This window comes from Balaenoptera ricei, chromosome 3, assembly GCF_028023285.1.
Source record: "Balaenoptera ricei isolate mBalRic1 chromosome 3, mBalRic1.hap2, whole genome shotgun sequence".
NCBI lineage: Eukaryota > Metazoa > Chordata > Mammalia > Artiodactyla > Balaenopteridae > Balaenoptera > Balaenoptera ricei.
Window position 1 is genome coordinate 43,736,584 of NC_082641.1, and position 18,425 is coordinate 43,755,008.

General features: G+C 34.8%; 1 protein-coding gene across 1 annotated transcript in view; it reads right to left on the minus strand.

Moving 5' to 3' along the window:
* Positions 1-1,080: 1,080 nt before the first annotated feature.
* The window catches only part of IL6ST (interleukin 6 cytokine family signal transducer), a 49,332-nt gene continuing 31,987 nt past the window's right edge, over positions 1,081-18,425 (minus strand). The window contains exons 10-16 of the mRNA XM_059916392.1: positions 17,940-18,122; positions 16,050-16,151; positions 15,716-15,862; positions 15,304-15,444; positions 10,678-10,774; positions 6,903-6,984; positions 1,081-6,051 (exon numbers count right to left, since the gene is read on the minus strand). Coding sequence (XP_059772375.1) covers positions 5,314-6,051; positions 6,903-6,984; positions 10,678-10,774; positions 15,304-15,444; positions 15,716-15,862; positions 16,050-16,151; positions 17,940-18,122 — 1,490 coding nt within the window. The 3' untranslated portion in view covers positions 1,081-5,313. The remainder of the gene's footprint in view (positions 6,052-6,902; positions 6,985-10,677; positions 10,775-15,303; positions 15,445-15,715; positions 15,863-16,049; positions 16,152-17,939; positions 18,123-18,425) is intronic.

Here is an 18,425-nt window from a genome sequence, read left to right on the forward strand (position 1 = left end):
GTCTAAGTCGGCCAGCAGCCAACCTAAATGAGCAGCAATGGGGGCATGAGCTGTTGACCTGGGGTCACTACCTGCTTCCCTCTGCTTCTCCACACTTCCTTCTCTTTCCACCTCAGGTCTCTTTTTCTCCTTCTCTTCTGTACTCTATGAAGTAACCAGAGCATGTTTAACTAGACTTAAACATCTCTGTAAGAGCACAGTTTGTTGTACTCTTGTTTATATTTTGAAAGCATGGAAGGAATGTTTTATATTAATTTAAAAAGAAAAAAGTTTAAACCAGAAGTTAAAATTGCTTCTCTGTCTCTGGGCTAGGGAAACTGAATGCTGAGGGAACTCTGTAATCTTTTTGGCAGTAGGATGGATTGGGTCCATAATATAAATTAGGGTTAGACAAGAGGTACCACAAAAGAAGTCAGGCTGAGCCCGTAAGAGCCACAGCCAAAGATTTTAAACAAACACATAGCCCAAACCCAAGACGCTATTTCTACAACCTTTAGTATATATGTGAAGGGATGAAGTTAACTTGTGTGTTTGTGGGTTTTTCATTTACTGCATATTTAAGATAAAATCACAATGTGAAGACACAAATCTAGTAGTTCAGATTTCCTCCCAGGTGGAACGGTTACTTTCAGACACTACCACTCAGCAACCTCAGGGGGTAGCAGTGGGCTGCTGTGGATCAGTGGGCTTCGTGCCTCGCTGTGACAAGACTCTGGTAGTGTGGGCACAGACAGGCCACAGGATGGCACAGCGCCTCTGTACTTGGTCGGTCCCCTGGCAACCCAGTTAAAAAATATCCAGTGGGAGGTAAGATGCTGGGATTCCAGAAATCATCTTAGTAAATCCAGAAAAATGGTAAGTGAATTTGCCACCTCCGAATCTGTATTTATTAAGGCCGAGATAGGGTATTGATTTTCTTCTAAACCCTATCCATTATGCTAAATGAGCATTTAAAAAGCCACAGAACCGTTAAAAACCACCTAGTTTACACAAAGGCCCAACACCAGTAATGATAAATACTGTTACCTTAAACATTGTGTTTAATGACATCTGGTAGTGACCACACCCAGAAAAAAACTGAGTTAAGAATTTATTAAATTTACTTAAAGGATGCGAGCTGATATATAAGAGAACATTTAAGAGTTATGTCAACATAAAAACAATAGCTGTGGTTACAAGTTGCACATGCAATTCACTGTGCAGAAGTGAAAATACATACAATACTCTTTCTAGACAAGCCTTCTATATGAAGTTAGATTAGGTCGGGGTAAGAGAGCAAGTGAACTTAAAAGGATTGCACTTACAATTAAATGGGACATAGGGTATAAATAGGAGACATACCTAATGCTACTCACTGTACTGTAGTACTAGTAAATTGCACACTTATTTTTAGAGTATACTATTCTATATATATATATATATATACTAAGACTAAAGAATTTTCAAATATCCACCTTTAAACTATCCCTTTATTTCTGACACATCACATTTTGATATTCATGTAACAGCATCTGAAGCATGTAGTTATCATTCTCAAAGCTTATGTTTAAGGGATAAAAGGTCTGTAACATCTATCACCATTGGCCTTAAATTCATTTTCATCATGATCTATCAACTTTAAAGAACTGTGTAATGAAGTTTAACCCGTTTTAAGGAACTACTGACTACAAAAAGCCTTATTAAAAAATTTAGAAATAGGTAACAAAAGAGCTCATCCAGAGCTGCCTTTTTATTTTTAATGCAATGCATATTAGAATATCGTGGGAATACACATACAAGTAGCATATACAATGAAAAAAAAAATAGATTAACCCAAAAGATATTACATTTAGCTTTGGAAAGTTTTGTTTTGACGTACATCTAAATTCTGTTTATAAATAGCCTGAAAAGGAACGGCTACCAAGGACCGGTTTATAGAATTAGGCTGTAAGTTTGCTAGTTTAAAATTTCTTAAGCCTAAATATCTTGCCATTTTATGGCTTCATATTCTTTTAATTTACAAAAAAGTGCAAAAAAAATTTTAAAGTAATCTTACCTGGGCAATAGAATCTAACACACCCTACAACAGAAAGCTATCCCAATATTTTTAAACAATTGAACTTTAAGTTTTATGTAGCTTATTATTTTGACATTTTACCCATTTCAACAAAGAACTACTGAAACAGAAATGTATGGTATAGAAATTTGTTCCTAACACCAAACAGAGGAGGAGATTGGTGTGGAATATAATGGAATAGACTAGGAAGAGTTCTCCTACTTAATTTATAGTTGGTCAGTACATGCCAGTTAACAGAAATATTTTAGGGAATTCTACTATATAATTATTTTATTTCTAAATTTATGTCATGATTTTAACTAAACTATGTGAGTAGAAAAAAGATGTCTTTTAAAATCTGATTTCTATCTATAGTGCTATTTTAGATGTTCCACTTTAAATTTGACTTTTCATAAATATATGTTTTAAAAGTATATTTCAACTTCATTAACCCTTAACTTCAAAATAAACTAGGGTCTTGGATGACTTTGTGTGTTAAAAAAAAATCTCTTATCAAAGAAAAAGGTTGAAATTAAACAAACAACTAGGCACAGAACAGATGTGAACACAAAACACGTGAATGATTCTGCTTTTTCCTTTGCTTCTGCTCACATGTTGGGTATGTTCCCTAGTGCTGAATGATCCATGTTAAAAAAGAATTAAACTTTTAGATTTTAGTGGGTTTGAAGTCTTGACAGTTTTCCAACAGTTATTTAGCCTCATGCCTTTATGAAGGATGAGGGTAGGATACCAAAGACACCAGTAACAATCAAATTACAATAACAACACATGTAACATATGCTTATTATTTTTTTAATCTTACAAGAGGGCAACTGCATCAAATTTTTGGATACTAGATATTTAATGAGTAGTTTATCCACTATCTTAAACATAGTCTAATTTTCACATAAATTAACTGGATTTGTTTCTGGGCCTACCTAAAATATAATTTACATATATCAAGACAGATTATTCTAAGACATGCCTTATGAAAGTAATTCTGTACTTAAGTTTCATGATTCCTTTTCTCTTTTGGGGCAAAGATGTATATTACATAAATATATTTATTTCCTGAATGAAGTTTTGCACAGTAACTATGTCCATTTAATATGCCTAAAGTGCTTTTGTGGCTGGGGGGCATTCACTCACTGCACCATGTTCTATACAAGTTTCAACATACAAATTTGCTTATATGATGTCCTTTCTTAAATAACTATTTGTTCTGATTCCCATAGATCATGAGTTCACATTTTATAGCTGCCCACCTCCCACATACAATTTCCACACTAAAATGTTCTTCGCAACACTGCTATTTGTTAGGAGGAAGGTTAGAGCTAAACATGGTTGTAACAACATGACTACTTATTTTGAGGAAATGAAAAATGTAATAGATATAAATCTGTTGACATTTAGCAAGATAAATCTTGTCCTGATTTGGACCAGCCTTTGACGACCAACTTAAATGGTGGTAATGCTTATTACCTTGTAGTGTGTAGTGTGTGTGAGTTCGGGGTCTCTCTGTTCCAACCTGACCTGTCTGTGCCTAATTTTCCTCATCTACTACTAATTCTGACATTCTACCAACCTCATGTTGGTTTTGCCTAAAGTAGAACTGGATATATCAGAATAAAGCATCTGCTCTGTCTCGCAAAGACTGTATATGAGAAAGAACTCTGAAAAGTATCAGGCAAGAATACAAGGGATAAAGCATAACAGCAAGTCTAATGTGAACAATATTGAGAGTAACGAGTTGAATTACATCTCAACTGTAAATGTGTACTAATTTTTCTCAGCCTCTTATTCTTCAATAACCTCTACAAACTATTTTAAGTTGGCTTGGTTTCTGTAACTTAAATATGACAGAAAAACAACACAAACTTACTTGGCAGCAGTAGTCAACCACATGACAATTTCTTCTTACTTACTCAGCTCCTAGCTTTAGCCCCTGCTTCCTTGTCAAACGTGGTGGGTAGGGAATAACATAAATGTGAAAGTGAGTTTAGTGCTAAACTCTGGAAGCCCGACTCACTTTTCCCCTGAAGAACAGAACATGTGGGAAGAGGTTTAAAATATTCCTAAATCATCATGTAGAACTAAGTTTCACCTACCTCAGAACTGGCAGACATTAAAATACTATCTCTTCATTAAGTGCCTCTACAATAAGGATATTTGCTAACTGTGATATTTCCTAAGATCAATATGTACATTTTTGGGGCGGTGCTTTGTTTGTTTTGGTGAGTATTGCCCAAGTCCTCTAACTTATTAGTCTGCTTCAAACACCTACTAGAAAGAAAGAAAAAACTCAATCTTGGCCTACTTAAAAACAAAGCATATTAAATCAAAACACATTTTAAGGTGAAGACATACTGTATAAAGTGCTTCATCAACCAAATTCTCTGATGTCTTAACAAGAAGGGTCAATAATGTTCATATACATGTATAGAAAAGTGTTAACAATTTAAGCCTTTATAAATGGCAAAGAATTTTTTAAATGTTTAAGATAGTTCGTCGCATTCATTCCTAGCTCTTATCTGGACCCTCTGCTGAGTGTGTGAAATGGATCTTCAGAGGTTGTCAACAGTGATAGAAAGCAAATGTTTGAAAATTTACTTACTGTCTAATATTGAAAAATTAATATTTTTAGTTTGCCAAGTTAAAACTCCAGAATTCCTTTTCTCCAGTAACTGGCAGCATCACTACCAATGGACGAGAACTAATATTTTATATGTTGGTATGATTATAAATGAGCCCAATTTTTTTCTTTTTTTTTTGTCAGACAACAAAAGCTAGGCTCATATTAGTTGTACCATCTGGACTCTTTAAATTATGTTGTCACTTGAAGTAGAGGGTCTAGACCTTGCTCCTCTAATTTTTATGCTAATTCTCCCCAAGATTTGATATTTGATGACTATTCTCATTAAAATCAGTATAGCTGTGCTAAGTTTACCACTGCTTTTAATTTAAATACCCTCTGTTTTCTAGATAGCAAAACAAAAAGTTTCACTTTATAAATTTCAGACAAGCTTTGTTTTTCTTCAGTGCAAACATCCTGAAACAGCACAGTCATTCAGCTATTTGGAGGATGAAGTCAGTTTATGTAGTGCTTAAAGTCAAATCCCAGATATTCTGGAATGGAAACAGCCCACATGGGAGGACAGTACCTTCTTGTCCTTAAGGGCAAATGATCATCTTCAGTGAGTGAAGATCTGAAATCACAGATAAAATATTTTTAGCTTTACTTTACAGGTATTTCCAAAGTTGTAACAGGAGTTAGTCCTTCACTGAGGCATGTAGCCACCTCGTCTCACAGTCTGTGGTAAGTAACTTTTAGGCATTCCTTCATCAATTGCAGCCTCCATCCCAACTGTTTCAAATCTCTCTACTTGTCCCTCAGTGCCTGGACCAAAAGCATCTGCTGCAGGAACCTCCTGAAACATTTTCATTTGCCCAGATCCATAGGGCTGTGAAATATGATCTGAAATCTGTTGCTGTATAAGTCTAACAAAATCTTCTTCATTGACTGATGAAACTTGCTTTGACCTTTCAAAATGCGAAGTATCTGGACTGGTTTCATGTTGACTGCAGTTTTGTTTGAAATACTGTTGCCTGGGCAAAATGCCGTCACTGCCATCCACATTCTCTACCAGCTGTAGATCTTCTGGCCGTTCTTCAGAATCTAACAAGGGCTGGGTGGACTCGGATCTTGAGAAGACTTGGACCGATGGCACCTGGTGTCTGTAGCCACTATGTACCACAGTGGAATACTGGACAGTGCTCGAAGTATTCTGTGCAGATTCATTTTCATCACTGCTAGAAATGCTTGGCCTAGAAGATGACATGCATGAAGACCCTCCAATACCACTGCTGTGTCCTTCAGTATTAATTTTTTCCTTCTTGAATAGGTCCAATGATTTTAGATCTTCTGGGAAAGGCTTTTTGTCATTTGCTTCTATTTCCACAACACTTACATCAGTGAAATTGCCATCTGGATACATTTGATCTTTTGAATTAAAATGCTAAGAAAAAGAGAAAATGAATTATTACCTATGGTGCATGTTCATTTAGAAACTCTGAAATAATTACATACGACATATTAGTTAAAAAGTCACAGAGTAATGAAGCTCTGAAACTTCTCAGTAACTTTTAATGGTGCAGAGATAATCCATATCACTAACTAAATCACGTGAATCACGGACATTGTGAGATGATTCTAAAAAGTATGAATTAGGCTGTATTTCCTCAGAATTCTAAATCAATATTGTTGGTATTACACTTTGATAAACTTAAAGGTCTAGAAATAAAATTTCATATTTCATGCCTAGTCTGGGCAGCCTAGGATTAATTGGATAGAAAAATGAGGAAAACATTAAATCAAACTCAAATGACTGAAGTTTCATAGGATATACATTTCAATCTGTTAATCTAAAATTAACGGACTGTCAGAAGATAATAAGTACAAATCATTTCCCCTTTAGGGAAGTTCAAGGAATTTACTGTAGGTTTCCAGAAGCCATTTAATCATGTTAAAATGGTAGATTTAAAATTTTATTTTAATACACAATCTAAAATGCTTGCCTTACAACAGAATTATCACATAGCAGCATTAAAACATAGTAGGTTTTCAACTTACAAGTTCAATCAAATATTTTTAATGTATACTAAATAGAATTAGGAATATAAGGACAAACATGCTATGGTGATAATAAACTCCTAGAATACATAAGTATTATTTTAAATTTTGACTAAAATTCTCATTTATGTACTATTTTCATCTACTTTTCGATTCAGTATTATCTTTTGCTTGAACTCTATAACATATCCTAATATGCTTGTGTATTACAATTAAGTCAGAAATATTTCATCTTACCCTTGGAGGTGTGTGAGGTGACCACTGGGCAATATGACTCTTTGAAGGATCTGGAACATTAGGCCAGATGTGTTTTTTAATTCTGGAGAGAAAAGAAATATCTCATATGTAGACCCACATGTAATAAACAATGAATAGTCCCTATTTCTAAACATTATCATCCAAGAATCTTAAGAATCAAACCAATCCAATTAAATAAACAAAAAATACCTGCTGTATCCCAAAGCTAACAAAAACGTTATTTTTCTTGTAACCAATAGAAATACTGTTAAAAATGCATAAGGATCTTAATCTTTATCCTTAAAGAAAAAGTGTTTGTTTGTTTATAAGACTAAAGCTGGTAATCAGTATTCAATTTTTAAAAATCTCTGAAATTAAATTCTGCAATAAAAACCACTTAAAGGGCTTCCCTGGTGGCACAGCGGTTATGAATCTGCCTGCCAATGCAGGGGACATGGGTTCGAGCCCTGGTCTGAGAAGATCCCACATGCCACGGAGCAACTAAGCCGGTGTGCCACAACTACAGAGCCTGTGCTCTAGAGCCCATGAGCCACAACTACTGAGCCCACGTGCCACAACTAGTGAAGTCCGTGCGCCTAGAGCCCGTGCTCCACAACAAGAGAAGCCACCGCAATGAGAAGCCCATGCATTGCAATGAAGAGTAGCCCCTGCTCGCAACTAGAGAAAGCCTGCGCGCAGCAACGAAGACCCAACGCAGCCAAAAATAAATAAAATAAATTAACAACAACAACAACACTTAAAAACTTTAGCCAGGGTCACAAAAAATTGTGGTATACCTTCTCTCCCCAAAACAAAAACCCAAAAATGTTCAATTTTCACATTGGTACAAGATAAAATAAATTTGATTTTTCACAAGGAAGAAAAGGCTAACAATGAATTCAGGATATCCCCCATCATCAAAAACCTATTTAAATATCTTTACCTTAATACAGTCCCTAGCCCAACATTAGAGGTCCATAGTGTACACAGGTACACAGGAAATGAGTCATCTTGAGAATAAGTTCAAATAAAGATGAGTAATAAGATCCTAACAGACTGTCCTGCAGGAACAACTATGAAATCTGGACATAATATAAAAAGCAATAAAGTTAACAACCTAAATGAACTGACCAACCAAAAAAAAAAAAAAATGGATGAATCCCTTGAAAGACACCAATTACCAAAACAGATTGAAAAAGAAAACTTCAATAGCCCTATACCTGTAAGAAATTCAATTTTTAATTAAAAACCTCCCCACAAAGAAAATAGCAGGCCCAGATGGCTTCATTTGTGAATTCTATCAAACATTTAAAGAGGAAATAATACCAACCCTACACACTCTCCCAGAAAATAAGAGGTAATATGTCCTGAGGCCATTCATTTTATGAGATAATTAGTATTACCCCGAATCCAAAACTACACAATGACACCACAAAAAGGACAAACCAATATCACTCATGAACATAAAAATGCAAAAATTATTAACACACCGAATCTAGCAAAATCCAAGGAATGCAAGGTGTAACACCTGAAAATCAATGAATAAAATTCACCATATTTATGAAAGGAGAAAAATCATAAGCTCATCTCAACAGATACAGAAAAAGCATTTGACAAAATTCAATACCCATTCATGACAAAAACTCAGCAAAACAAATATAAGAACTTCCTCAACTTACACCTAACATAACATGCAATGGTGTAAGACTGAACGCTTTTTCGCCTAAGATCAGGAATGATGGAAAGATGTTGGCTCTTACCACTTCTATTCAACATAGTACTGAAGGTCTTAGCCAGTACAATAATGAAAAGAACTAAAAGTATAAAGAATGGAATCTTTACTTGCAGGCAGCATGACTGTGCATGTAGAAAATCCAAAAAGTGACTAAATTAATTTATGAAGATCTCAGTATACAAGACCAATACATTTACAAGATCAACTGTACTTTTCAATATACTAGCAATGAACAATTAGAAAATAAAAAATTTTAAATTCTATTTATAATAGCACACACAAAAAAAACAGGAAGGCATAAATTTAACATGAGATGTGCAAGGCCTGAAAACTACAAAACATTGCAAAAGGAACCAAGATAAGTATAGAGATATACCACGTTCACGTACTGAAAGATTTATTTGACTCATGAACATGTGAACTCATGTTCAGATTGCATTTTACCCTAAACTGATGGACAGATTCAATAAAATTCCAATAAAAATTCTAACAGATTTTTAAAGGAAATTTATAAGCTGATATTAAAATTTATATGAAAAGGCAAAGAACCTAGCAAAAATAATTTTGAAAAAAAATATTGGAGGAATTCTACCACCTGGTCTCAAAACTTACTATAGAGCTATAATAAATCAAGACCACGTATTATCAGGATGAACAGACATATAGAACAATGGAACAGGATTGAGAGTCCACAAATAGATCCAGACTTATATGGATAATTGATTTTGGCAAAGGTTCAAGATAATTCAATAGGAAAAGACAGCCTTATCAATAAATGATGCTGGGAATGACTAGATATCTATGGGAAAAAACTTTGACCCTGACTTCACAACATGCACAAAAATTTATTCTAAATAGATCACAGCACAGAGCTAAAATGATTAAACTTCTAGAGGAAAATATAGGAGAACATATTTGTGACATTAGGTTAGGCAAAGATTTCTTAAACAGGACATAAAAAGCAAGAACCATTAAAAAAAAAAACCCTGATAAAATGGACTTGATCAAAATTAAACTTTTGCTTTTCTAAAGTCACAGTTAAGAGAATAAAAAGGCAAGCCACAGTTCAGAATTTGCAAAACATATATTTGACAAAAAGTTTGTAACCAGATATATAAAGAACTCTTAAACCTCAATATTAACAAGACAAATCACCCAATTTAAAAATGGGCAAAAGATTTCAAAGACATACCACAAAAGAAGATGTATAGGTAGCACATGAAAAGATCTATTACTAGTTATCAGGGAAACAGAAATTACAACCACAATGAGATAGCACTACAAACCCATGAGAAAGAATAGCTAAAATTAAAAACCTTGTCAGTACCAAGAATTGGGGATGATATGGAACAAATGGAACTCTCACATTGCTCGTGGGAATACAAGATGGTACAAACACTTTAGAAAACAGTTTGACAGCTTCTTATAAAGTTAAATATGCACTTACCATATGACCCAGCAATCCCACTACTAAGTATTTACTCAAGATAAATGATAATATATCGTCACGCAAAGATCTGTATGTGAATGTTCATAGCAACACATACATATTATAGCTATTCGTAATAGCCACAAATCAAAGAAACAACATAAACTTTCATCATAGATGTACGGGTAAACAAATTTCAATATCTCTATACTATAGAATACTATTAAGCAATAACAAGAAAAATATTAGTATATGCAACAACATGGATGAATCTCAAAAATATGTCAAGTGAAAGACATCAAACACAAAAATTACATGTTTGATTCCATATATGTGAAATCCTAGAAAAGGTAAAACTGCAACCAGAGAAAGCAGATCAGTGATTGCTGGGGCCAGGGGCTGAGGGAGAGGACAGAGTACAAAACAGAATGAAGAAACTTTTTAGAGTGATGGAAATGTTCTCTATCTTGAGTGTGGTGGTAGTTATACATCTATATACAGTTACAAAAATTCATTAAACTGTATACTTAAGATGGATGAATTTCATTGCATGTAAATTATAGATCAATAAAGGTGGGGGAAAATGCAAAAATATGAATACAGGTACTTACAGGTCTCGCTTATTAAAGCAGAATAATACTCCCAAAAGGGTTGTCAATAGGAATGCTAAGCAAACAGGTACAACAATAGCTTCAATTTCTCCTTGAGCTAAAAAAACAGAAAGGGGAAAGAAAGAAAATAACTGTTGACACATATGCGAAAGAGAAATAATGCAACTTCCCAAACAGATTACTGTTGAAAAGATGAAATACCATCCTAATATTTCTTGACAACCTTTTCAAACTTAAAGGTGTTTCTCTCCCCCCTCCCTTCCCCCTTGGTAAATCATATCCTAGCTACTTACACCTTACACAGTAACCTGACCACATAGTATGCATAAAATATATGTTGGCTGGTGGAATAAACTGATTAGTTCAGTTTACTGGATAGATAATCTATCTACCTGGTAAGAGCTTTCAAACCTATTTATTACATTTATGGTCTGCACTCAGCAGAATCTCAGCAAAAGCTTATCTTTGAGTTCTAGAACTACTGGGTAGAATTGGAAAAGCCTTTTCTTTTTTAAAATTAATTAATTAATTAATTTTTGGCCGCGATGGGTCTTTGTTGCTGCGTGCTGGCTTTCTCTAGTTGCGGTGAGCAGGGGCTGCTCTTTGTTGCAGTGCGCAGGCTTCTCACTGTGGTGGCTTCTCCTGTTGCAGAGCACGGGCTCTAGGCACGCGGGCTCTAGAGCGCAGGCTCAGTAGTTGTGGCGCACGGGCTTTGTTGCTCCGCGGCATGTGGGATCTTCCTGGACCAGGGATCGAACCCGTGTCCCCTGCATTGGCAGGCGGATTCTTAACCACTGCGCCACCAGGGAAGTCCCTGGGAAAGCTTTAAACAATCTCAATAATTGAACTATAAATGTAATCTTCTATAAGAAATAAAAATATACAATTCAGGCAAAATTTTTAATAGTTATTTACTATTTTCAAAAAGATGATAAATCTGACATAGGGCTAAGAATTTTAGGAGAATCTTAACAGGCACAAGGAGTGGCAGAAGTAGGCATAATATCATCTAAAAAGCAGCAAGCCTGAGATCCCTAAATACCACATGAATCCCTATCTGCAATCAAAACTGCAATGAGGTATCACCTCATGCCGGTCAGAATGGCCATTATCAAAAATCTAGAAACAGTAAATGCTGGAAAGGGTGTGGTGAAAAGGGAACCCTCCTGAACTGTTGGTGGGAATGTAAATTGATACAACCACTATGGAAAACAGTATGGAGGTTCCTTAAAAAACTAAAAATAGAACTACCATATGACCCAGCAATCCCACTACTGGGCATATACCCTGAGAAAACTGTAATTCAAAAAGAGACATGTACCACAATGTTCACTGCAGCACTATTTACAATAGCCAGGACATGGAACCAAACTAAATGTCCACTGACAGATGAATGGATAAAGAAGATGTGGCACGTATATACAATGGAGTATTACTCAGCCATAAAAGAAATGAAACTGAGTTATTTGTAGTGAGGTGGATGGACCTAGAGTCTGTCATACAGAGTGAAGTAAGTCAGAAAAGAAAACAAATACTGTATGCCAATGCATATATATGGGATCTTTAAAAAAAAATTAAAAGGTACTGGTGAACCTAGTTGCAGGGCAGGAATAAAGAGGTAGACATAGAAAATGGACTTGAGGACATGGGGTGGGAGGGCGAAGCTGGGGCGAAGTGAGAGTAGCATCGACATATATACACTACCAAATGTAAAATAGTTGGCTGGTGGGAAGCAGCCGCATAGCACAGGGAGATCAGCTCAGTGCTTTGCGATGACCTAGAGGGGTGGGATAGGGAGGATGGGAGGGAGGCTCAAGAGGGAGGGGATATGGGGACATGTATATGCATGTGGCTGATTCGCTTTGTTGTGCAACAGAAACTAACACAGTATTGTGAAGCAATTATACTGCAATAAAGATCTATAAAAAAATAAAATAAAAGAGGACTTATTAATCAAATGAATCACTAATTGGGACAATTTATATTAGATATTTTTTTAATGATTTACCTATGGTTGTTTCTGGTTAACTCCTCCAGCCCCCTGTAACTAGTCTTTTACAGGAAAAATGTATGAAAGTAGTACTACAGTCATACAGTATTCACTTAGTCTTATCTTTCCACCACACGTATCCCTTTGTAAGTAACTTTACCTCCTACAAAGCATGATAGGAACCAAGAAATCAGATAAAGGCTCAGGTATAAACTATAGGTTGGAAAATATTAATTCCTGAATGCTAAGGTTCTCATACATATGCCAAATCAAATTCAGGCAGATCCTCTCCTTTATTGGTGCTGAACTTCTGCTTACTATGTTTTCATGCCTTGGGCCTTTGCTCATGCTGAACTAAGATTTTATGCCTTGGGCCTTTGCTCATGCTGAACTAAGATTTCATGCCTTGGGCCTTTGCTCATGCTGAACTAAGATGCCTTCTTCTTCCTATCTGTCCACATCTCAACTTCAAGGCTCAAGTACTGTCTTCCCACAAAATCTTTGAGGGTAAAACTCCCCACTACAGATATCTTTAAATTCCTGCTCTATTTACTATCTACATGGCTCAAATGTCTCTCTGTTTTGTTTACTTGTACCATATTTCTTCAACTAAGCTATATGGTCCTTGGGAGCAAATTCCATGCCATGTGAAGGTAGCCATAATGAATCCATAAAACAATAGATAGCTCAGAGGAAAAAGCAGATGATGAAGTAATACTAATAAGTATGATTTTGTTTTTGGAAAAAAATGTATGCATAGAAAAGACTAGAAGGATATATAAATATGTTGAGATTATTTTGGATGAGGGATCAGGAGTGATTTTTCTTCCTCTTTGTATTTTACTGTATAGTCTAAATTCCTTATAATGAACACTACTTTTATAATCAGGATAATATTTTTAAAGTTTATTACTATTTTTTAAAGATCATGGCACAAAGTTTTATTTCAAATATTACAGGTATCCCCCACTTTTGGAAAGTTCACATTATGTCACTTCACTTTCAGGAAAGACCTACATCAGTATACTAACAAGCTTTTTTCATAAATTACATTAATGTCTGTTTTTGCTAACAGAAATAAATTTATGAAAAAAGCTTGTTAGTGTACTAACATAGGTCTTTCGTGAAAGTGAAGTGGCAATAATGTGAACTTTCCAAAAGTGGGGAATACTCTTTGCTCTACACCACTTTGGCTTATGAAAGGTTTCATAGGAATGCTCTACTTTTGGATGGCGGGGGAAACCTGTATTTGTTACATGTATATTCTACAAACATGTCACCACAAATCTTATCCCATAGACTATATTCATTATTGGCCATCACAGCAAAGCTCAGGATCTTTTAATATCTATCTTATGTAGTCACTTATCTACTTATTTGCTCACTCAGCAATCATTCAACCAATGAGGAATATGGTTGAATGATTTATTTATTTATATGATAAATAGCTTATTATTTATCATTCACTGTCTTGGTGCTTGGGTGTGGGTGTTACAAATACAATTACAATAAAATAAGGTAATTTCTATAATGATTCAAAATGTAGTAGATACAGGAAAGAATGCAGTTTAAGTCTGCTTTAGGGAGGCTACAGGAATAGCCAAAACAAGAAAAGGTATAGGGCCACGTACTGGGAAAAGACAAAAAGGTGGGGAAAATGATGAGAAGTTTAGGGTCAAAGAAAGAGATTATGAAAGCACATGCACAAGCAGTCATTAGAAGGCACGATCTACTGGACTTGATACTTGGTTTATGTAAGTGAAAAAGATATGAAGAAACTTACTACAATTGCACCTAAATTTCTGGCTTTGGCAAAGAGTTGTGGCATGGAACAAAGAAAGAAAAATGTATTTGGGAAGGGAAGAGAGGATGGCTGAAGTCATAGGCAGGGAATCTGAATAGGCAAATAAGAAAACAGTGCCAAGAACAGAGCTCTGGAGAATATAAAACATTTAAAAGAGCAGAAAAGGAGACCAAGAAGAAAGTACCAGACAGGGAGGAGACTCAGGAGAGTGCTATTAGAAAAACAAACAAAGGGAAGGGACAGTTTCAAGGATGAACAGGCCAACAGGGTCATATGCTGGGAAGCGCAGGAAAAAAAAGATGACTACAAAGCATGCATTGGATAGGACAACTAAGGGGTCTTCTATGAGTGACACTAGAGAGGTTTCAGTGGAGTGGTGGGTTGGAAGCCTGGTTTCAGCAGGTTAAATAAAGACTGAGCTGGAGGTATGGAAATGAGACCGCAAGGGTGGACTAGTCTTTATAGCAACCTGCCCATAAGAGGAAGAACAAGAGAAGAAAGACCACATCCAACTTTTGCCAGTGAAAAAGTGACCCCATTTAGAAAGATATACAAATTCTTTTGGGATTTACAGAGTACAAGTGAAATCAGTCAGAGACAATTAAAGAAACAACAAAAAAGTAAGGAAAAAATTTTCTGTAGTTTAAAGACATAACCAAAACCAGATAAACAACAATATAAAAATCATAATTTATGAACACTTCATTTATATGAATCCAAAGATGCACTTTAAACAAAATTTTAGCATATAAATTAAGCCCATTTTTAGTCTGATTAAATTTTAAAAAGAAAAAAGAGAAAAAAAGAAAGATCAAACATCACTATTTCTTACCAAACTTTGGTGTAGTAAAAGTGAATTCTGGACCATCCTTTCCACCTTCGTCTGTATATGCTGCCATTCGTACCATATACAAAGTGTCACTAGTCAAAGAGGACAGTGTATATTCTGTGTGGGAAGAATCCACATTCACAGCTGGAAGAAATCAGTAAGTGTGCTTTATTCAACTACTCCTGCTTGGTTTGGCCTATATTTGACATTGTGAATGTATTAAAACATATTTTACTAGAAAACAATGTTTCTTTAATAGGACCATGAAAGCAACCCTAAAGCATATTCTCAGGTATCTCTTTTCTGAAGATAATATGCTATACTAAGATGTATAACACAATAAGGTGAGACAAATTAGTATTTAAAAGCTTAAGAAAAAACACCTGATTCTTAATAGCTGATATAGTTTTATTACCAGTTTCATTTCCAATGATGGTTCTATAAAATATAGTATAATTTCTGATAAATCCGTTCTGCACATCAACAGGAAGTTGGTCCCACTCTAAGACAGCTTCATTTTTCCCCACTTTTTTTGTCCGGACAGTAGGTCCTTTGGAAGGTGCTGAAACAGAATAGGGTATTTACCAACTGAAAATCATTAGAATTTAGTAAATCATTAAGACTTCGTAAAATTTCATTATCATGAAATTATTTGAACATAATAAGACATATCCTTATTTAAAAGGGATAAAATGTCTTTGTTAGTTAAAAAACTCAACATTTTTCAAAGAAAGTAGGTCTGGACTTACGAGCTTGTTTAAGGTATGCCTTTATAGACTCGGGGGTTCCTGGTCCATCAGCATACACTGGAGTGACTGTTATCAAATAACATTTGCTCTCTGCTAGGTTTCCTGAAGTAAGAATAGTGGATTAAGCATTTTTTTCGTATAGTGAAAAAAACCTAATTAATTCCATTACTTACTTTTACATTATAATTTCACGACCACTGAACTTTCTTTTATTTTCATTCATTTTTTAAAATTGAAATACTGTTGATGTACAACATATTTCAGGTATACTAAATAATAATTTGACGTCTGCATACATTATGAAATTATTACCACTGAACTTTCCTTTTTTTAAAGTAAGCATTGCCTTTTGTGTACTGGATTCAAGCTTAACAGAATAAAACTGTTTGAAAATAAAAGGTTACTTTTATTGCCAATACAGTGAATAAAAAATATTTATACTGTCAATAAAAGTAATGATTGCATTTATATTCAGGATTTATAAAACACTGATCTCAAATTATCCTGGGTCTTCCTTAGAGTTTGGCAGTTTTTGTACATTTTACCTACTTCTCTGAGAACTGCCTAAGTGCAAGATGTCACTAATCAGAGCTAGGGAAAGCGCTAATGGCTGTGGTTTGTCAGGTGACTGGGAAAACAAGAATTAGTGTTATTTCTCCCAGAAAGTAACATCATTTTAAAAGAAAAAATTATCTTAAATGTTTCCTTTATTTATACTCTCTCCAAATTAACAAAGCAATCTATCTATCCCTTCAGCATGCAATAGCAAAAAATTTCTTTTTGTTATACTGAAGTTTATACTTTCAACAAGAATTACATTTCCTTAACTATTATGCATGAAGTGACATATGCTTTTTTGATTTCTTAAAGAGAGTAATTTTCTTGATGATTCAATATTATCAAGAAGATAATCTTTGTATATTCTGCTGTAATACAGTGATGTTTTATCAGGCCTACTGAGCTATGTGGGGATACCTGCATAACGTGAAGGTCTCCAGAGCCTACGGTATGCTATAGTAAAAGTTCCTGTTGTCCAGTTATTATCAATCTATCTCCTCTCTAGCTCCACCTTGCTTTTATTTGGATAAGGTTGATAAACTAGACAACCAGGATTAGTAAAACTATATATTAAATAATAGGTTAATGAGGGCCAAACAGCCTATGTTATGAATAAAGCTCATTAACCTTATGGCTATATATAAAGATATATGGTATATCTTTGTTAACATGTTTTCTCTGATTAATCATATTATTTGTAGCTGAATTCTAATGGTTATCCTTCTTTACACACATACAAACTGAATGCTCTGTTTTCTCTTTAAAGTTGTTGTATCACTTGATAAGTAGTATCTTACAATGAAAGCAACCCATTTTGGAGCTCTATAATACATTACTTTCTGTCCTTCATTAGTACTTGCAGTTTAAAAGACAAGGAAATCTAAGTTCTAGTTCTGCTTCGCTTCTTCAACAGCTATAAGAAGTTAACAAGCCATCTAGATGCTCAGGGAAAATATTTTCTCATTAAAGAATGAGGGAATTGAATCAGGTACAGAGATACTATTAGCAACAGAGGTTGGATTATCTTGTATTTCTCTTACTTTACAGTTTTGTGAACATTCCTTTGATGATCAAAACAATAGTGGAATTATTACAAGAAGATAGTATTAACCCCACTTAGTCCATAAACAGACCCTGCAGTTTAGAGAGGTTAAGTGTGACTTGCTGAGAGTCACAAATCTAGTACACAAGACGTAACTAGTAACTATGATAAACTGGATATCTTTTCAATGGACCACAAAGCCTACAAAGCAGAAAAGAATATGTAAAAGAAAAATCTGTCTAAAGAGCTAGAAAAAGGACAGCAACTTAAATGTTTGTAGCCAGGTATACCTCTTAAATAGGTGCGATGTACAGTACCGTCTTCTTGTTGCCAGTCTGGGACACAGGGCGATTTATCTGATAACACACACCACTCAAGTACATATCTGTTTACAGATTCATTTGGAGCAGTCCATTCTACCCAAAGCACATTATCTTTGGGAAATGCTTTAAGATCCGTTATGGGGTGAGTAGCTTTAAAACAAAGTTTGAATACTGATATGACAAATGAACATTAAAAATTTGATATTCCAGTATTTTACATTCATTTCCATAACCATGTGATCTATCTTGCTATCACATTTTTGTAGCATATAATATTAACATGTATTTACATGAATAAAAGCACTTTATTATAATTTACACATAAAGAGTCAACTTATTTTGGAACTTAAATTCTTCCTTTCCCAAAGTTCTTCAAGTGTTTTGTGTACGTAAGTTGCAATGTTTTTCTTCTTTGAAAGCTACAGATAAAGCTATAGAAAAACAGTATATTTA